The 21734-nt window shown below is 40.3% G+C and overlaps 1 protein-coding gene across 16 annotated transcripts in view; it reads right to left on the bottom strand.

The window, feature by feature from the left end:
- Positions 1-21734, bottom strand: part of Esrrg (estrogen related receptor gamma) — a 631549-nt gene that overhangs the window by 63678 nt on the left and 546137 nt on the right. For all 16 annotated transcript variants that reach the window (XM_052737972.1, XM_052737973.1, XM_052737964.1 and 13 more), the window contains one exon: positions 2709-2819. In XM_052737972.1, coding sequence (XP_052593932.1) covers positions 2709-2819 — 111 coding nt within the window. The remainder of the gene's footprint in view (positions 1-2708; positions 2820-21734) is intronic.

Raw genomic sequence — 21734 nt, 5'->3', positions numbered from 1 at the left:
GATGTAGCTTTAGATGTGACTCTCTCTTCTATGTGCGGAGATACAAATGGGTAAAAATCAATTCACACATTGAAGAGTCCTAGGTAATATCTTTTGAGAAAATCAGGGGTCTAAGGGGGACACATGTGGACAGAGCCAAAGTTTCAAGTGTGTTTGCTACACATTTGCCTTCCATTCTGTTTTTAACTCCTTCAGTCCCAAATGATACATGGCATTCTTTTGATTTGATGGAGCAACAAAGAGACTTATTAAAGATGTATCTAGTACGTTTTTGAAATTATATGTATGTATATATCCCCACTCCATGCTAGAATGCCATCTAGCTTGATTTTGCTCAGGTCTTGTGCAGGCAACCCTGAAATTATATTTTAAAATGCACCAATATGGACATATAAATTATATTTATTTCAAATAGTCTCCAGTCCTTGACATTAATATTAATATTTGGGTAGAAATACTCCCAAATACAATCCTTTCTAGGAAAAAAATAAGTCATGGTGCCATAGGGTTTTTTGGTTTTTTTTTAGCTTATAGAATTTGAAAAGAGTGATGTTTGTTTATTTTAGACACCGTGGAAAGAACACCTTGTATTTCTGGTTATGTTGGGAGAGTTTTTAATTTTTTGTTCCTCTGAAGAAGCTAGAATCTCAGGACTAGAAGAATATGTATCAGTCAAGGGCATAAGTGTGTAACCAAAGGAAATCATGACTCTAGATTTTATTTTTTCACACAGGGGAAAACATACAACTTGTTTTATCCCAGTCACGGCTTCTTGACTTACAGGTCAGAGCGATTCAGCAGAAGCCCGGGCATTCCCATCCTGCAGCAAATAGAATAGCCACCAGCACCGTTTCTGGGTAAGTCTTATTTAATGTTTCCCTAATTAGAATCAATACAACCCAATTTTCATTCTTGGGCCTTTGTAGTACACAAGCAACCAGTCAGGGGTGTAGAAATCTCCCCAGCCACCTTCCTGAAAAGCCCATGGCATCCCCTGATGCCTATCTGACAGGATCTGAAAATTAAGTTTTATAAATGTTTGTTACAAAAACACACTAATTGGATGGACTAAGGAAAATTAACACAACGGCCTTTAGATAATGAGTAACGATTCATTAGGAGCCCTCTTTATCTCAGACGAATGGAGCGCCCTGCAATTGCTGTAATCTTCTTAGAGGTACTTGACAGGCCACTTCCCAATTTTTCAGGTTTACACAGAAAACGATAGATGTTCCTGAACCGTGTTGATTGACAAATGGCTTGTTGTCATTTTTTTTTTCTTTTTTCCGTGGAGGAAATTATCAATGGTTTAGGTCAATGTGTGCTTAAAGTAAATTAGAAATGGGCAATCCAGACATTATTGAATCAAGAAACACTAACCCTTTAATGAAATTAAGCATTAATGTTTATTGCATTTTATTGTATTATCAGAAAGTTTTTAATTATAATGTGCAAAATCTGCTTAATGCACTCCTAGATCGTATCTGCAGAATGCCAAACGGCTTCACAGGCTGAAGAGGGGATGCCAGATTGGACAATTGAAGGTATAATCAACATAATGTTTTCTGGAAAGGCAAAAAGAAACTATGCCATATGTTCACTTACGCTTTAATTTTATGTAAAATGGGCTGCTTTTCCTTTAACACAGTTAAAATGCCCTTTCATTTACAGTTCAGGGACTGCTTTATTTATTTAGCAGAGTCTCAGATGCTGGCATGGATGGTGCACAGCACTGACCCCTCCTGGAGAATCTCAACTGGAAGTGGACTCTTCCTTTTCCCTTGAAGGCAGATCAAAACAGCCTGGCCTTCTCTTGAACTGCTGTAGAAGTGAGAGTAGCTGGTGTCTTCTGTGACAAAGACAGCAACATGCGAACCTTGCCACCGAAGCACCTCTTAGGGCCTCTTCTGAATGTCAGGCGTAAATATTGAGATTGCTAGCTTGGCGGCACTGTTGCTATTAACTGATTTCTCAGAAAATGGGTTACAGTTATTGCCACAATCTACACTCCAGCCCCTTTTAGTTAATGACGAAGAGAATGGAGTTTGCATTTTAGCTATGCACCAGCCATCCCTTCAAATTGCAACCTGGTATCATAAAATCATGGGCTCTTTAAAAACAATTTATAATGCCCATAAGGGCACCTGAGATGGAACCACCAACCTATGCTCATTATTAGTAGGTCCCATTCTCGTTTTAATCTATTGCTAGCTACTGTGTTAACCTTATATAGCTCCAAATTAATGAGGCCCCTAATGTATTTTCATTGGGAGGTTGAGCAGCCAAACTCATTTAGTTAGGGAAAACTACAAAAGTCACTTTCTTGTGAAATCTGAAAGTAACAGCTCCAATGAGCTAATGATCACAGGATGATCCATTTTATGTACCTCTGCAAATAAAGACAACCAGGAAATGTAAAATTCACACTATATAAGCTGTGCATTAATACGCTTATGCTTCTGCAAAATGACTAGACACAAACAGGGAGAGTAGAGAATTATCATAGACACCTTTAAAAGAAATGAGAAAGTTCATTTGTTGGGTTGACATTGCTCTTTATAGACAATCCCCTGAAAATAGAGTTCATGTTCTCCAATGAAGAGGAGTTTCCTTTGAGTCAGTAAAGATGGGCATGCCAACATTAGTATACACAGTGCCAATTGGGAGGATTCTGTGTCTGGGAAGCCAGGCACATCTGTTGTACTTACATGGCTTTTTGGCTGGCTGCACCAGCTGAGGGTTCAGGTATGGGCTGTTCTCAGCATCTATTCTGCGCTTGTACTTCTGCCGACCTCCACGCACTCTGTCAAGACGTACCCCTGTGGACAGAGACAGGCACTGGGTTACTGTTTAGGTAGTTACTTCAGAACAATAAAATACATCAACTGCATCTCCCAGGAGTGCTAAGGAGACAGAGAGTAGAACTCAGAATGGACCAGTGCTACAAGAAAAGGCTAAAAAATTGGAAGCTAAATCAGAATTGTCAGTGTTTAGAAACTGTGGATACCTATGGTTAGAAAACTTAAAGGCCTTTTTTCTACAGAGCCATCAAAGTTACCATTTGTACATCAGGGCAAAGGCACACTTCCATATAAATTAATTCAAAGAAGTTTCTCTATTGTAGTGTAGTAGTTTGTCAAGATAGACATTGGTGTTCTGTATCCTCATCTTCCAACACTCCTGAAAGCTCCATGTGTAGAATCCAGTCAACAGAAAGATCTAGAACTATGTAACCCTCCCCTCCTGTGCTCATGGACCTGAATGTAATAAAGAGCACCTATGGGCGTGGGGAAGGCACGATTGATGCGGGCTGAAACTGTTCCGTGTTAAAATGCCAGTATATTTCCTCAAGAGAATATTATTTACAAATTGACACACTATTGGGCAAACTCAGAGTGGGCAGGGCTGTACAAATGGGATATAAAGGGTTTTCCTCCAGAGGGAATTCAGAAGGTAAGAATGTCAAATCTCCCACTCAACTATCTATCCTCCCATCCTGCATATTTAATTACAGTTTTCAGAGCACTTCATGTCCACAGAAGTCTATCTTAATTCTTCTAATTGCTCAATCCTTTCTTTGTGAATTTATCAAGATTTACTGAAGTTTGGTATTTTTCCCTTCTTTCCCCACTTCTTAAGCTTTATCTTCTCTCATAACTTTGTCTCTAAACCTTTCTCCAAGATTTTTCCAGTTTATGGGAGGTGGTCCCATTTTAATACACCTGAGATGCACGGGACATTAGTCATAGTCTTGATGTCTGTCAGCTAGCTTCAACCAGGGGAGGACATTCAATCTGCTATTATTATAGGCAATACGAGAAGACAGGGAGAAAGGAGAGACGGGGGGGGGGGGGGGGGGTGGGGAGAGAGAGAATGACACACAGAAAGAAGTAAAAAAAGAGAGAACACTTTAGTCACCTCTAAAATTGTTAGAACAAAAAAGCCCACAGAGTAGATTCAGATTGCTTGGATCTAGTGTGAGAATTTATATTTCCAATATAGTTGCACACATAGCTGAAGAATTTCTTTTAATCTATTATATTTTTATGTATTGGCCGCAGAAGGACCTAAGTGCTTGTATGCACATGTGGAGGTCAGAGGACAACTTGCAAGAGTTGGTTCTGTCCTTCCACCATATGAATTCTGGGGTGGACCTCAGGCTGTCTGGCTTGGTAGCCAGTTTTCCTACCTGGGCTGTCTCCACAGCCCAAAACTGGTCCATTTCTGAAAATGAAGTCTGTCTAGTGAGAAGCACTAAAAGAAGCCAGGGAGCCAGCTCAGCCACTAACATGCTCATTGCTCAAGCTTCAGCTTGACTCCTAGAGCCCATGTGAAAAGCTGAGTGTGGCAGTACACACCTCTAATCCCAGGGCTCAGAGGCAGAGCTGAGTGTGACAGTTCACACCTGTAACCCCAGGGTTCAGAGGCAGAGCTGAGTGTGGCAGTACACACCTCTAATCCCAGGGCTCAGAGGCAGAGCTGAGTGTGACAGTTCACACCTGTAACCCCAGTGGTCAGAGGCATAGCTGAGTGTGACAATACACACCTGTAACCCCAGGGCTCAGAGGCAAAGCTGAGTGTGACAGTTCACACCTGTAACCCCAGTGGTCAGAGGCAGAGCTGAGTGTGGCAGTACACACCTCTAATTCCAGGGCTCAGAGGCAGAGCTGAGTGTGATAGTTCACACCTGTAACCCCAGTGGTCAGAGGCAAAGCTGAGTGTGACAATACACACCTGTAACCCCAGGGCTCAGAGGCAAAGCTGAGTGTGACAGTTCACACCTGTAATCCTGGTGCTCACAGGTAGAGACTGGAGGGTTCTGCAGCACAGTTACCAGCCATCCCAGCCAAATCAGTGAGCTTCAGGCTCAGTAAGAAGCCTCGGCTCAAAAGCTAAGGTAGAAAGTGATTGAGGAGTGACATTGGGCATTGACTCCTGGCCTCTACATGCACATTCACACATGTGCACACACACACATAGGAAAATATGCACACATATCCACCACGCACAATAACTTGGCTTTCAATGCTATGAGTAAGTGTGTGTCTGTATTGTCTCCAGCTGGACCTTGAATTAAATCATTCAGTATAGTCCTCTTGTGTAGGCACTTCTTTTATAATGTGGAAGTGGGTAGGTGGTATGTACATGTTCATGGGGGTCATTCATAGCCAAACTGGTTGTATCTATGGAGAAAATATGGTACTAAATGTTTATTGATCATACACACATGTACACACACACACACACACACACACACACACACACACACACACACACATCAATAGAGTTTCCTGCTATGCCATGTCTTGCATTTGTAGAAACACTCTCAAGCAGTGTGTGATAACTACATCACTAGGCATCTCCCTTTTGATTTTGGAAACTGACTTTCTGTCCATGCTCCACATGACTCCTATCTCCATCCCTTTCCATCTTGGCAGGTAAGTAGTTTTCTACCCACACACCTGTATATCCATCCTCCTGTACCATCTATCCACCCATCCACACATCCGGCCAGTTCCTAAACTGTCAAGAGCTTTCAAAATACACCAGGATTTCACTCTTTATTCTCTAAAATGGAAATCAATTGGACAAAGAATTCTTTTATGACTTGTGAGTTTTATTTATATGACAGTGGGGGAAAAGACTAGATATTGATACTCATAAAGTGTGAGATTAATAATTCTATAGTAAAATCTGACAGAGACTCGATGTGCAGAACAGTGTTCCTGCCAAGTTTGGGTAACAATTAATAGCAAAATTTTCTGAAGTCAATATGTTTTAAAAGATCATAATAATGTATTCATGTGCAAACTCATTCTCAGTCAAAAGTAGCCAAATATTAAAATTTTCAAGTATTTCAAACAAAGTAAAATATATCTACTACTGCCTTTTAACTTTGCTCTCAAACCTGGGGAAAACTGCCTTCTATGCACCCCAGGAGGGACAGTGACCATCATCCTGACCATTTTCTGTAGCTCACTACACTCACAGGAAGTTTAAAGGACAATCCAGCTATAATAGCTCCAAATATCTCTGCGCTGCACCACACCATTCAGCAATCTACTTCTTTATACAGGAGCAAAACCCAGACCAAGAAGAGCCAGCCTCCTCTCGCCTGGACCAGATACAAACACATTTAGAAACAGCAGCATAGACTACACCAGACCCAAAGTGCCCTCTGAGTATGTGCCAACAGCTTCTTCGCCTTAGATTATTGACAACTGATGGGCTCACTCATCCGAGTAAAAAATATTAGAACTTAGATGTTTGGTTTCATTTCTTTTGAGACAGGATCTCACTTCATTCCCAGACTGGGAAACAAAGCAAGTCCCAGTCTCAACAAAAACAAACAGTAACTAAATAACTAAATAAACATGTTTTCCTTGAGTTCAGCTATAATTTGTCCAATATGAAGTACAGAATTACTAATTACAACTTAACATAAAGTTTCAAACCATTCTGGCAAAAATAAATAATGATATTGTTTATGATCAGTAATTGGGAGAGCTAGGTTAGTTAGAACCAAACATCAGTGGATTGAAAAATCTCCGCCAAAGATAACCATGCCTGTTTTTTACACTTCTACAGTTTTACATAAGCAATTTCTCCTTAGGCTTTACTTGGAGAATATTTTTGAAAAAAATTAAAACGTGAGGGGTTATTTTGCCCCTAAAAAAATAATGTGCCCATGAAACAGTGTGTGTGACAGGATTTTGAAGTTAATTAAGGTGACTGGATTGTCTACTCAAGCAGAGACTACCGTTATCTTTTTTTCAATAAATAAATACATAAAAGATGTTAATAGCTGGCATTTCCTACCTACCAGAACATTTCACGAGGCTTCTTCAAGTGCTGTGTGTGCCTGCATGCCACTAGGGAGTCACAAATTGTACACACTGTCCAAATTTACAAAATGGAAAGAGCAAGAGGAGGAGGAGGAGGAAAAAATGCTGTGAAGAGAATAAACACTACACAAAGCCAAAGGGTCAAGCCAAGGTCACGTGGGCAGGGTCACGTTAAGCCAGCACGTTATGTCCAAATGCAAATTTTCACGCTATTATGTGGTTAAAGTCAAAGGCAGCTTTCATTATTTTAATAGTGTAAAGTCAGATGGATTCTATGTATATTTTTTACCTTTGGGGAATTATTAAGAATAACCTTACCTACTTTATTAATTTAAAATTAAGACACTTATGTTGTTCCAAAGTAAAAGTTTACTAAAAGACATTAAGGGTAAGATCCCAGAACACTTAAAAAAGAAACAAGCGATCACGTAAAATACAAACAATTTTGAAATGATCATTCAAGAATATTGCCCTCTCTTCTACTGTCTGCTACCCTGTGTGCTTCATCTGCTGCCTAGCAGCACTCCTCTCCTCCCCTATAGGAAGAGAGCATCTGACCATACCCAGAATCCATCTGCTGGTGATTGTTGAGGGAAGCATCTACTCAGAGCATAGAGGAAGTTCTCTTGCAGGAACTCCAGCAAGAGGCTGGAAGAAGTAGCAGAGTCCAGCCCAGCACTGGGAATTTCCATGGCAGCTTCTGCTGGGCTTCTCCTTGGGGACAAAATCTTGGCAGCTATGCATATTTATAGGCTTCCCAGCAGGGGGATGAGTAGAAATTATTTGTATGTGCACACAGATGCTCCGGGGGAAAGCCAACCATATTAACTGCCTGCAGATCATCTAAGGCGACGTGACAAACCAAGCCCTGGATGGTTTTTGTAGTTATCTTCACCCTCTCAAAGTAGACAGCAATATTGTTAAATATGGCTTTGAGATTGAGTCCCTTTCTCCCTGTTTTAACAGACTGCCTCCTGGTGCCTACTCTCAACAAGCACAACCTACAAGTTAACTCAATGAGCCAGTCCATGCCTGATGTGTCCTGTGAGAAACAAAAGCCAAAGCAGTCACTAGCCTATACTAGTTCCCAAGAGCTTGTTATGCTCTAAACACTCAGGGTGAGTTGAATTATGTACGCACACATACCCTCAAAGTAACCCCATGAGGCAGTTGCAATTCTTTTCCCATTTTACAGGTGGGAAAACTGTGATGTGTAAGAGTCAGATTCAGGTGTGTTCATCGGGGAGAATGCCTAGACCAGAAGATTAAAAGCAAATTACTGGAGTAAAGGATATCTGCATGCTGACCTGGCCCAGATAAGAGGGAGAACAGAGCCAACAGAAGGAATGTGACTCCTTCCATTCAGCCCTGGTCCTAGTGACTCAGCTAGATGTTTGCATCCACAGCTGTGAACAAATCCAGTGATGAGTTTTTAAAAATTAAATTAAAAGACTTTCTAATCTTTTCTTCTGAAGCAAGGCAAGTTATAAATTCCCATGCTCCTCATTCCTCACTGAAAGGGCACTGCCAATTAGACAGGTCTGGCTTTGCCACAACACAGAAGCAAAGGGATATCACAGCCAAGTTTTATAGTTCTGACAGACACCATCGATGGCCCATGTTCCACATGTGGTGGCTGATGATTATTGTTACTTGGGCTAGAATAACAGTTCCACAAAACAGGAGTGTCAGAAGCTGCTCCATCTGTGCATTGAAATACTGTAATATGTGAAGAAGTAAAAGAAAAGGATCATGAAGAGATTGAAAGGTAGGCAGAGAGAGAGAGAGACAGAGACAGAAAGAGAGTCAGAGACACTTTAGTCCCTATATGAGATAAAAAGCCAAGGCTCACATTAATGCTTTCTTGTCCTATAAATACATGAATAAGAAGCAGAGAGGAGACTTTCCTCTTGGTCTTCCCAATAGCCATCTGGATAATTAACATGGAAAGCTCGCACTGGAAACTGCACACCTTTCTAGGTGCATCCAACATGCACATGTAGGTTAATGCATACAAGACAAACCCCCAAAGAAGTCCCTTGATCCCCAGATCCCTGAGGTGCAGCCCACCGCTCTTGGTTGCCTCTATGGCTCTGGCACCAAAGTTATAATCTGGATTGAAGCTGGAAAGGGCAGGAATTTGAAATCACTATCCACAAAATATTTAGCAGGGAAAATGTTTCCTTAGCTGAGGTGAAGTTGCTTGTGTGAAGCATGGAGGCCTAATCTGTGACACATACAAGTACAAATTAGGTCATCTGCAACAGGTGACGTGGTTTAATTGAATGTCTTCTGTCTGCAATTCTGACAAAAGGTGAATGGAAATAAATGAGTCGGGCAAGACTGCCCTGAGCCTCACAATACCCAATATCTCATTATTTTTAAACAGCTATCTATAAACTAATGCTGACAAGCTTTGAACCTTTTATTTCTGCTCAGGCTGAGGTTTCTGTGATGGGGAAAAAAATAAAAGGCAAGAGGAGAAAGGGGCACCCAGAACATTGCATTAAACATGCAATACCTGCCATTACCACCTCCCCAGTGTAATTAGGGAAACCTCCTGTTCAAAAGGCACTATTTCTTCCTCTCCCCTGTCAGGGGCAGGCACGCTTGGCCTGCACTTGCTAAACATAGGGGCTGTCTTTAAAGAAGAAAAGAAAACCTTCCTTTTACTTCGGTGGTTTTCTTTTTCTGGTGTGTATGTGTAATTTGTGGTGTGTGCACACGTATGGAGGGGGAAAGGGTGCCTGTGCTTGGAGGCCAGAGAACATTCCAGAGTCCTTCTCTCACCCTCTACCTTTTCCCCCAGATACCGGGTCTCTCACTGAATCAGAAGCGTGGCTGGGAGTCAGCCAGCCTCCACAACCCTTTCCTCGCTGTTCGCGCAGCACTCTGGTGGCAGGTGAACTCACAAGTGGCCACACCAGGTCTTTCTTTTTCTGACAGGCTCTTATAATGTAGCTTGGGCTAGTCAAAAACTCACTGTGTAGAACAAGCTGGCCTCAAACTCACAGTGACCCTCCTGCCTGTACATCCAAAGTGCTGGAATTGGAGGCATGAACCCACATGCCCAGCCACACCTGGTGTTTTATGTGGGTGCTGGAAATCTGAACTCGGGTCCTCATGATCGCACAACAAATTGTCTTACACAGTAAGCCATTTCCGCCAAATCTCCTTTCCTTTTTATCTTAAAAAAAAAAATCATATTACTATAGTGTATGTAGCCTATCAAACAATATTTCGTCTTAGTTAAGCTGATAACTCTTTATACTTTTAGAAATAACCATTTCCTGCCAATAAAGTTATGAGGTAAGGGGCACAAATATAAAACAGGGCGGAGCCATCAAAAGCAGTGATTCCACTAATCAACAATCACAGTGATGCGAGCAGGAGGATGTTTTTATACAGCAGCAGTGCTCCTCACAGTGCAGAAACCCCCTGGGCCACTCTGCAGGAGCGGGGAAGCAATGTCTGCAGAGTGCAGGGCATAGGCAACCAGCCACGCTGGTTTATACATGACTGAGCAGAGAGCGCTGATCATTTTAGCCCACTGGATGGGAGGAATACAGTAAGACTCTAACAACAGCAGCACAGGGATGTGGATTTCAAAGAGGATACACCAAGGTTTGCTTTTAGTTTTTGTGGTTTTGGAAATATGTGACAGAGCATGATGGTGAGAATCTGGAGGTCTTTGCGCACGATAAAATGGATAGGAACCTAGATGACATGGACAAACCAGCTAAGACTGATGAAGCTTGAAGGGAAACTTACAGAAATTCCCAGAAGAAAATTTCCAGTCCTCCATAGTATGTGATTTGCCAGACACTCAAGTGACATCAGCAGACACAAGCAGGAACTTGAGAGACAGTTATAGATAACGAAGAGAAGCACAGTGCTTAGTGATATTTCTCTGGTGATCATTATAATCCGCCAAGGTAAAAATCTGAAACCGAACAAATCTGGAAGCTGAGAGTGTAGTTCATCTGGTCCAGGGCTTGGTGTTGTTCATAAAGTCCCAGGCTTAATTCTCCACACCACATAAATCAGGAGGACTGAAGCTGAGCTTTAATCCCAGCACTACGGAGAGGCAGACAAGAGGATCAGAAGTTCCCAATCATCCTATAGTTAGGTCAAGGCTAGCTTGGTCTAGATGGGTCCCTGTTAGATAGATGGATGAATAGATAGATAGATAGATAGATAGATAGATAGATAGATAGATAGATAGATGATGGATAGATAGGTAGATAGATGATAGATAGATAGATAGATAGATAGATAGATAGATGATAGATAGATAGGTAGATAGATGATAGATAGATAGATAGATAGATAGATAGATAGATAGATAGATAGATGATAACAAAGTAAAATCTACCACAGACTATATCAAGATGGTGTATATCTCAGGTTCTGTGTAATGAAACTCTACCCAGTACATAAAATATATAGAAAAAAAATCAGTTAAATAGAGATCAAATATAGATATAATATTAACATATACATTCCTAAATGTCATAGGAGAGACAGGCTTTCTTGTGGCACAATGGCTTATTTCAAATCCCTTGTGACATTGGCAGCAAGAAGTTCAACACAATAATAGAAAAAGGCATTCAAAGAACCTCGTGGGGTTTGCTTTGCAAACAAGAGCACCAATGATGTTGAGTCAAATTTTAATATCATGCAAAGATAAGATACACTAAATATGAAGTTAAGATGGCTATCAGGTTGTTGGGTTGTGAACCACCGTCATCCTGTCTTAGAGAGAGGGAAGGAGTAGAGTTTCAAGGTCCCATTGTTAGATCTTCAGTGGGAAAAAGAAGGAAAATAATGAAGGGATTCTGAAATGGAGACAAAGAGATGCTCTACTGCGTGTTACTGGAGACACTCCCACCCTCTCTCCATTACCAAGAAGAGCTTAGATGTTTCTGAGGGGAGTTAGCAAAGAGAGGAAAGAGAGACAGGAAAGATTATAAAAGGCCTAGACCCTGTGGAAATCCAGAGCTGAGAAGAGGGGCGCAGAGGAGCCAGTGGGCACAGCGTGCCACAGGCAGCCTTGTCCACAGAGATGAGCAGCTACTAGCAAACGCTTCAAGACACCTAATTATATATGTTTCCCTCCCCAAATTTGTCTGATTTTTCTGTTGAGGGACTTAAGATAAGCGTAGGAGGATTGTGAGACATGGTGATAATTAAAAATCACTTATATAAATAAGTACATATATATCAATAAATAAAAATGTTACACACTAAACAAGCAGTGTTTCCTATATGACTCATTTCTGTTCACTATCTTTTGATCTCTTGTTTATTTGTGGAATCTAGATGCTTTCTGCTTTCAATAAATAATTACAAATTCAGTTTCCTTGACAAAGATGGTAGATACACAGGAGGCATTACGTTTTTTACATCTGATGTTCATGCTAAATGAGTGGCCAGGTATGAATAAGAAATGATTTCAGATTCAATCTTAATTGTCATGAAGTGGTAGAGATAAGTGAAAGAGTTAGATGTAAATAAATCTAAACAGTAAAATGAAATCTCCTGTCAAAGACATTCTCCACATCAGGAAAGTGCATACTCTTTAAGGTGAGTAGTTAGGTTGGGCACGGTGGCACAGGCCTGAGTTCTCGGCATTTGGGAGGTTAAGGCAGGAAAATATCAAGTTCAAACCAAGCCTGAGTGTATCCCAGAACACCCGAGAAACAGAAAAGAAAGGGGAAGAAGAGAGGGGGAAAGAGAAAAGGGGGAAGGAAGTGGGGGAAGGAGACAGGCAGAGAGGAAGGGAGGGAGGGAAGGAAGAAGAAAGGGGAAAAAAGGAAGGAGAAAATGTCTTCAAATGCTGCTACAGGAATTTAGAAGGACCTTGTATTTAAACTGGAGCATTTGGACTGGTATAGAAAACACACACACACACACACACACACACACACACACACACACACACACACACGGTGTGTGCCAAGGTAAACACCTGGGTCCCCAGGAGGAGTCTGTTGCACCAAGCAGGGGATTTCTTGACAGATGTTCTTTGGGGACTTGTCACAGGAGACCTTTGTTCAAAGGACCCACATTGTGGGGAGCAGGTTTTAGGTTCTAGCAGAGCCAAGAACAGAGCAAACACACTCATCTGGTCACGAGGCAGCTCAAGGCTAGATGCTGTGAGTCAAAGCCCCAGCTGTCACTATTGTATGTAGGGAGAGGTAGAATTTCCCATGAAAATCTCTCTTGTTTTCCAAACCAGTTTTCTTAGTCTATCCTATTGGTCAACTGTTTGCCTCTGTGTTTCTGAAACACAGCCTGTCCCCCAAACAGACTTTAACACACTCTACTGTTATGTATATTCAGCTGAATTCCACACACTCTTTGAAATTGGATCAAAGGATCAAAAATACAGCCAAATGATTTTGTTGTATGCTTTAAATGTATATTAACATCAGTGAATTTGCCATGTTGATCACACAACTTGTTACGAAGGAAGACTCAAAAATACTAAAAAGGTGAACAAATACATTTATGTATCATTTATTAATCAGGTGTTTTTATCTGCTTGGTTGATTCATTTTGTATTTCTCCCGCTAAAATGTATACACAACATATGGATCTCTTTGCAATACTTTCTGTAATTCTCAGTTGCTGTTTTTCTTAGTGTGTTAGTATACTTTAAAAGACAGGAAAACATGAAGGTCACAAAACAAAGTGAATACAAAAGAAGGAAAAAAAGAGTTGGTTGGAAGGTAGAGTCTCACAATTTAATATTTCAGCATTCTTCTTATATGCTATAAAAGGAAACAGGAGTTGATCTGCTAAGGGGATCTCAGTCAGATCTTCACATGAGAATTGTATTTAGAATTATATTTAGATATTGAAAATGAAACAGGAAAGACCATATGTCCCTGGACTTGGGAAATTTGACAAATGAAAAAAAAAAACACCATTCTCTTCCCAAGACACTTTTATTGCCTTCCTGCCTGGAAGCAGATGAATGAATGGACCACGTGGTAAGCTCTCTTCCCGTTCCAAGAGTCTATGAATGAAATACTTAAGAAGATGGAAGTGACCCACAGATTTGGAGTCTGACAAGTGCCCGGGCAGCTGGAAACATAACACACTTTGTATCCTCAATCAGGGAAGATTGGAGCCAAATGGACAGTGTTAGCAGAGCCGCCAGCAGAAGGCCTGCTGGCACGGGCCTTAGTGCCTCTCACACTGACCTTGGCCAAATGCACTTCCCTTTGTTCTCACCGATAATAGAGCAAATAAAATACCCGTTTGAAAAATGCTTGCAGCTTATTGCTGCATTAGGAAAAGATCAATGTCTGCTGCACATGGAAGGGGAGGCTGAAACTAGGAGATTACAGACAACCTCGGGTTTGCTACCACATCTGGGTTCAGCTGAGCAGAAGAGGATCACATAGTGGGCATTCTGAAAGGCACCCAAGGATGGGAGAAAGCTCTGCCACTGAACTAAACAGCACCTGATCTGCAGAATGAAAAGCATGGATGAAATATGACATATTCCATTAGATATATCACAAAGATAAAGGTTGCATCTCATCATGCACAGCTGTCCTGAAATTCCAGTATGTTTGTGTAGATGTGTACACATACCCAATGACCATGGAGACATGTTCTGAGATCCTTGGTGAATGTTGACAGCCCAGACAGCACTAAACTCTATATAGACTACCCCAGCCTACATACACACACACACACACACACACACACACACACACACACACACCCCTGTGGCCCTTTCCATTTTTCCTGAGCTCTCATCACATACTGTGGCTCTAATTTTTGGTTTGAGGCAAAAGAAAGTCTAGCACAATTTTTAAACCTTTCTTTATGACAGTATGGATCAAGGATTCCTTCTTACCACACAGCTTGGTCACCTCAGCAGGCTTTACCATTTCTTAAATCACAGAAGGAAGCAACATATGGGCCCTCCGCAGCATAGCCATGCTGTATGCATCACTCTTATGAGTTAGGGACGTTATTAAGAAAAGTAAGGGCTCCTGAGCACAAGTGCTCTGTAACTGTGACACTCCAGGTGAGGCCTTTGTCAGCTGCCAAGTGACGGGCAGTTTAGGGGCACAGATGCCATGGATATGCTGGGAAAGGGTAGCTCCACACTTGGGGCAGAGGGAACAAGACAACCTGAGATTCCACCATGCTCATCAGAAGGGACAATAGTCTAAAATGTAACCATTCTTTATTTCCAGAATTTTGCATTTACTATTTTCAGACTGAAGTAGAATCTTCAGGTGAGGGGGACTACTGTATACACAGAGATACACAAATACACATAGTGAAAGCAACTACTGTATACTCACAGATATGCAGATATAGATTATGCATGAACAAATGTTCTCAATCAATACAATATTATTTATTTTTCTTTCTGTTCTAATAATTACACTGCCTGATCAAGTATGTTTAAGAACCACTCATTTGTAAAGTGTCTTCCTCAAAAGAGAACTCACTATGTGTGTGTGTGTGTGTATATATAGATATAAATATATATACACATATATACATATACATACATATATGTACAGACACACACACGCAAAATATACATATATATCTAAAAGAATCCACCATTCTGCTTCTTTATGTAAAGCCATTGTAGTGGAACTGCTCATACATTTCCAGCTGATGATATAGTCCTTGGGCTTCCAGGTTGCCAGTTATAACTTTTGGTGTCCATGGAGTTAGAAGAAGCCAACTGCTGGAACTTCCCTGATGGGAGCCAAGTGTGACAACTGGTTGCTTAAACTAATCATATTATATGTTGGTAGCGATTTAGAAATTATCCTTGAATTTCACTTATTCCCTCATTATGTAAAAGTGCAAATTAAATGACCCAATAGCTCAAGCTGTCCTATAGACTACAACACAAAACTCTAATTTTAAAATCTTGTTTAGTGGGCTTTCTATCCAATGTTAATGGAAAAGGGTTTTCATTACAACTCATTCCTAACAAGGTTATAAGTTTAATCACCCAGACCCCGCCTGAGCACCTGTCAGTTAAAAGTGCTGACATGTTTTGGTCCAAACAAGCCCTCTTAAAAGAGAATCACTTTGGAAGTCCCTGTGGCCGTTTACAGAGAACAGTGGCAAAGACTTTCTGAAATCCATCCATCATGTTTACTCAATGTGTCCATCTTTTACAGGAATATATATTTTCCCAGAGAGATATGTTGGAACAGCAGGTCAGTTCTTGGTTTCTCAGCAATCTGTTGTTACTAGGCTCTCCACAGTGACCAAAGAGAGTCAGTTGGTGGAGAGTACTTCCTTTGGGGCCCTTCTTTCAGTACAGGAAGAGGACCTTCAGGCTCAGAACAGTAGGTCCATGCTGTGGACTGTTCCGACAGTCACATGAGGAAGCAGGGATTGGAGTTCAGGGGCTGGAGAGATGGAGAGTGGTTTAGAGCACTGGCTCCATGTGTAGTTCACAGTATCCATGTGGATGCTCATAGCCAGCGGTAGCTCTAGCTCCAGCATGTCTGATGCCCTCTGCTGGCCTCTGAAGGCAACACACACACACACACACACACACACACACACACACACACACACACGGTGCACATTCATGTTTGCAGTCAAACATTCATCTATATGAAATAAAATATTTTTTTTTTTTTTTACAAATTGGAATTTAGGAAATAAAGGTGCTTCCTTTGGGTTAGGGAATCATTAGGTACAAAGGGGCAGAAGGTGTGGCTAGAATAACTCTGAAGGAGGTGACATGGACAGGAAATGGGATGATCAGTGACAGTGATTGCAGGAGGGTTGAAAGAAGGTGGGAAAACTCATGCTCCCACTGTTTTTGAATATATGAAGGTACATTATGAAAACCTTTCCTCATGCAAAAATAACACATCACAGAATTGAACATGAGTCCCTGAGTCTTTTTATAAGGTGTAAGACACACTGGATATTTGGACAGTTCCTATACACAGATAGCATCAGAACCAGGGCAGCCAGGATTAATGGGCACGTGTGTATGTGTGTGTGCGCGTGCGTGTGCATGTGCGTGTGCGTGCGTGTGTGTGTGTGTGTGTGTGTGTGTGTGTGTGTGTGTGTATGTGTGTGTGTGTATACTAATTAGCAAAAGACAGGAGACAAATGTGAATCTCTATGGAAGGAAATGGCTAACCCACAACTTCTGTTGATCCTGCAACATGGGCTTTTACAACAGAGATACTGAATTCTGCTCAAGAACAGATTTCAGAAATTTACTTTTTCTAAGCCTCCCAACTTCACTGCCACAAAAAAAACTACAAGGGATGCCCCCGCCCCCACCCTGGAAGAGGCAGCAGTGTTCTAATCCATCACAATCCATACTGCTGGGCAGCATGAGGCCTCTGCTCCATCTAGGGGCCTTCATGGCTGGCCTCTCCACACTTGGAATCCCTGTTGGCCTCGGAAATGAAAGACCGTGAAATTGAACCCACAGAACCACAAGCAGATCAAGAGAGCACAGCACTGGTCCACTCTGGTGAAGACTGGAGAAAGTATAATACTTCTATTTTTTCTAAAAGTTTGAGATGACCTTATGTTGGGTTTATTCATGCATTTAAGCTCATCGTAAAGTAGACAGCAGAAGAAAGTAGACAGCAGAGGTGAGAGCTTGCATGTTTGGGGATGGAGTTGGCATAAAAGCTATTCTTACTCTCATTCATTTCTTCCCCCATTTGTCTAATTAATTTAGTTAGATGTAAATACAATATTACTATATGAGGAATCAAATTAGCTCTTTCTAAAATGGTTTTACATAAACCTACATACTGTTGAGAAAAAACACTTATTTATATTATTGCAGATTTTAAAATAATTCATAAGAAAAAATTAAAAACTTTTTTGCTGTTCCTTTAATTCCTTTGTGTATGTGATATAAACATATCCACATGTGTGTGCACCTGTGCCTATTGCTGTGTGTGCATGCGTGTGTGCAAGTGTGAGAGAGAATAAACCAGAGTCAGGTGTTTTTCTCAACCTATCAGTGAATATAGAGCTCACTGATTGGCTGGACTGCCACACCTCTGCCTGTGAGATATATATATATATACATATATCAATGAATACATTTCTCCAGCACTGAAGTTACATGCACACACCACTCCATCATGACCAGCTTTTATGTGGGTGCAGGGGACAGAAAGTCAGGATCCTGTTCTTGAAAAGTAAACACTGTTCCCCTGAGTCACCTCCCCAGCCTAAGCCTTTAAAAGATTTTGTATCATGTCATGGTTAAACTGATGCAGGTGGTCCAAGCCCACTGTGGGTGAGACCATCCCTATGCATGTGGTCCTAGGATATAAAAGAAAACTAACTTAGCGTGAGCCTAAGTGAGTGAGATAGCAGACAGTATTCCTCAATGGTTTCTGCTTCAAATTCCTGCTTGAGTTCTTGCTTTGACTTCCCTCAGTGATGGACTGCAAGCTGCCCATTCCTCCCCTAAACTGCTTTTTGTTCTTGGTATCAGTTATATCAATAGAAAGGAAGCAAGACCCTCAGTGTTTGTGGTATTACTGATGGGAAAAACTGAGTTGGACTTTGTAATTCCCCACGTATTTGACTATGGGATTTACCTTCTTTTGAGGGTGTAACTAAAGGATATCAATATTGACTAGGGTAATATTAGCATCAGCCATTGGCTGCATTCTATTAAATACCCAGATCTCATGGTACCAAAAAATCTCGTAAAAAATCCTTAGCAAATAAGAATGAAGATAAAATGGTTGAAATCATTCTAATCATTCATTCAAATAAAATGAGATTGTTCATTTATCAATGTGTGTGATCCTAAAATGAGAAAAATTCAAAGGGTTGCATACAATATAAGTAGGAGCCAGGGATAAAAATGAAAAGCATCTACAGAGAAAAACACTACTTGGCATTTTTCATGCATCCATGGTGCTTATTAAAAATTTTTGGTTTTCAAAGATGAAATAAGAAGAAATATATATGAAGAATATGAATATAGAATAAGCTTTTCAAATGTATGTAAAGTTCCATTTAGCAAGCTATCAACATACTCTAAAATGTTGTATAAAAACTTTTAACAAAGAATTGCACTAATGTAGACTTTTCTCTAAATTTGAATTATTTTTAACTAAATAGGAATCAAATCCTGTTTACTTAACAGAGAATGAATAGGAGTGATCTCAGTTTAGAATACACTATTGCAAATAGTGTATTTGAAATCAAGGTGTCAAACACAATGAAATTTTAAAAAAACACACTTTTGAGAAATTTGGAAATTTAGACTGCTAAAGTAGTGTTTGTCATGGGTATATAACTGAATTAAAAAAAAGAAAACAATAGTTGGTGGTTTTTTTTAAATGGAGCTTAACATACATCGATGGAAAAAGGCCAGAAGGTCTTCTTACTATTTAGGGAGCATCTATTAAGTGCAATCATACATCTATGTCAACTTCTATTTATATAAGATGATTGCCTAAGTAAGTGGGGCTTTCAAACCCTCCATCAATTAGTACCCCCATCACATTAAAAAGACAATTTATCATGCTTACAACTACCATATCTATTCTCCAACCACACCTGTGTGATGAATGAGAGTTTAATGAACAATATCATATGCTTGGTACCTTAGTATAAACTGAGCATTATAAAATCTTACATGCATCCGCAGTAAACTGAAGAGAAATAATTGTATTTAATTCAAAAATGGGCATGTATTCTGGGGAATTGTGAGACACATCATTTTTGAAAGAATTATAATTTATTTCACAATCAATAATGCTGCTTCTAATCAATGCTTAGAACCAAGTGAGAATTATTTTAAAACACTAGTTATGAGTTAGAGAGATGGTTCAGCAGTTAAGAGCATTTGCTGCTCTTGCAGAGGACCATAGCACCAATGCAATGTGAGTTGTAAACTAGAGTCTATGACACTAACTCAGGGAGATGTGAGGCCTTGACCTCCATAGGCATCTGCACTGAGGAGCCCATACCCCACACAGCACACACTCACCCACATACTGAAAATAATAAAAATAAATAATGCAAAAACAGTCTGCTGCATTTAGGAATAGATAAACAGTCTATATTCTGACTACAGTGTGTGGCCAAGACTAAATTTTTTTTCTTTTATTTTTGAGATTATAACTTGACATCATTTCTCCCTTCCCGTTCCTCCCTCCAAACCCCCCATACACCCCTCCTTGCTCTCTTCTGAATTTTCAAAGCAAGTAGATGTAACTTTACCATTGTCTGGTAGAGAAGCATTTAGACTTTGGGGGAAAGAGTTAATGAATTACAACCTGGAAGCAGCATTCATGGATAGTCTGAGATTTCCTTCCAAGAGTTAGGGTGGGTGTCGATCAAGTGCTTATGAGAACAAATTTATGGAAAATAACTAAGAGTAAATCTTTGTTCTTATTAAGAAACATGAATATGTATGTAATTTTAGCCAGACTAAATTAACCCAAAAATGAATAAATAAAAAAATAAGGACAATAATTGTTTTCACAAGAGAAGGATTTGCCTCCCTTCCCCCTTTTTGCTTTGGAGTTTCAAAAAATAATTCACATTTTAAAATAAAACTGTTTGGAAAGGAACAAAAGGAGAATAATCTGCAAAGAATTCACTGAGTATAGGAACCCTATATAGCCCAACAAACTCACAGACACTCATGCACGTACACACACACACACACACACACACACACACACACACACACACACCCCTATGCATGTACACACATGTGCACACACACAACATATACACATGAGGCAATAAGCACTTTAAGTAGGGATAGTCTGTAGGCTGAACAGTGTTTGGCGTGAGCATCATGCATGAAAACTAGTGTCTGAGCATGCACTATGTTGCTGGGGGGGGCACGGTCTGTTCCTAGTTCATTGATAAGGTTATATTGGATCTCTATTCTAATTTCACACCATACACCTTTGGAAGTTACATGAGTTGGGACTTGGATCAAATCCCATGTTTTTGTTTGTTTGTTTGTTTGTTTTATCAGCAGCAACAGTATAAACAGGCAACCTGTCACAGGTATGTACACCCCTCTGTGCCTTTGCAGGCATAGCATATTAACATGTTCTCCATGGCTAATGCTCAATCATCATTGTGAACCAACAGCAATAAATATGTGAATTATACCTGTGGTTTCACTTTCATTTTCTATCTGATGGCTTAATTTGATTGAAAGCCACTGATCATTAGGGCTTTTTTTTTTTTTTTAAAGCAGTGGAAATTTGTATTTGAGTTTTGACAAGCTTAAAAATTGTTTTGTTCTTACAGCTCTCATCCCCTTGGGCTACTGGTTCTTCTATATCCTTTTGATATCCCCAAATCAGAGAGCAGGGTGCTACCCTTAAACAAATAACAGACAATGCAATCTGGACCACTTCCATTAATAAATTTATTGTTATGAATTAATTCAGGTCTGTCATCTATATGAATATATATCTATAATTTTAATGCTTTTCTGTTCCTGAGAACTCAAATGTATTAATGGCCTCCAATTCAGACTTTGGAACACAGTTGATGCTGACATGGAAGTAACTAGTTAATGTCAGTACATAACTTGGACTTGGATCATAACTCAGAAGCATCAGTATAGGACTATTAACTACTACCTGGTTTATAGGCTGAGAGAGTTGGGGAAGAGATGATCAGTGTGTTGTGTTTGTTTCCCTAGTTCCAAGACTCTTCATATTAACATAGAAAAGATATCTTGGGATGGGGAGACAGCTTACTGGATAAAGAGCTGCTTCCCTGAAAGCTGGAGGCCTGGAACTTGGACCCCAGAACCCAAGTTAAAGACAGGCAAGTGTAGTGACTGTCTGTAATCAAGGAGGAAGCAAAGGCAGAGGATTCTCCAGACAAACTGGCTAGTGA

The sequence above is a fragment of the Peromyscus californicus genome, unplaced genomic scaffold (genome assembly GCF_007827085.1).
Source record: "Peromyscus californicus insignis strain IS unplaced genomic scaffold, ASM782708v3 Scaffold_14__1_contigs__length_90479793_seg_2, whole genome shotgun sequence".
Lineage (NCBI taxonomy): Eukaryota > Metazoa > Chordata > Mammalia > Rodentia > Cricetidae > Peromyscus > Peromyscus californicus.
Note: the sequence above shows the minus strand (reverse complement) of the source record. Positions and strands in the feature narration are given on the sequence as shown.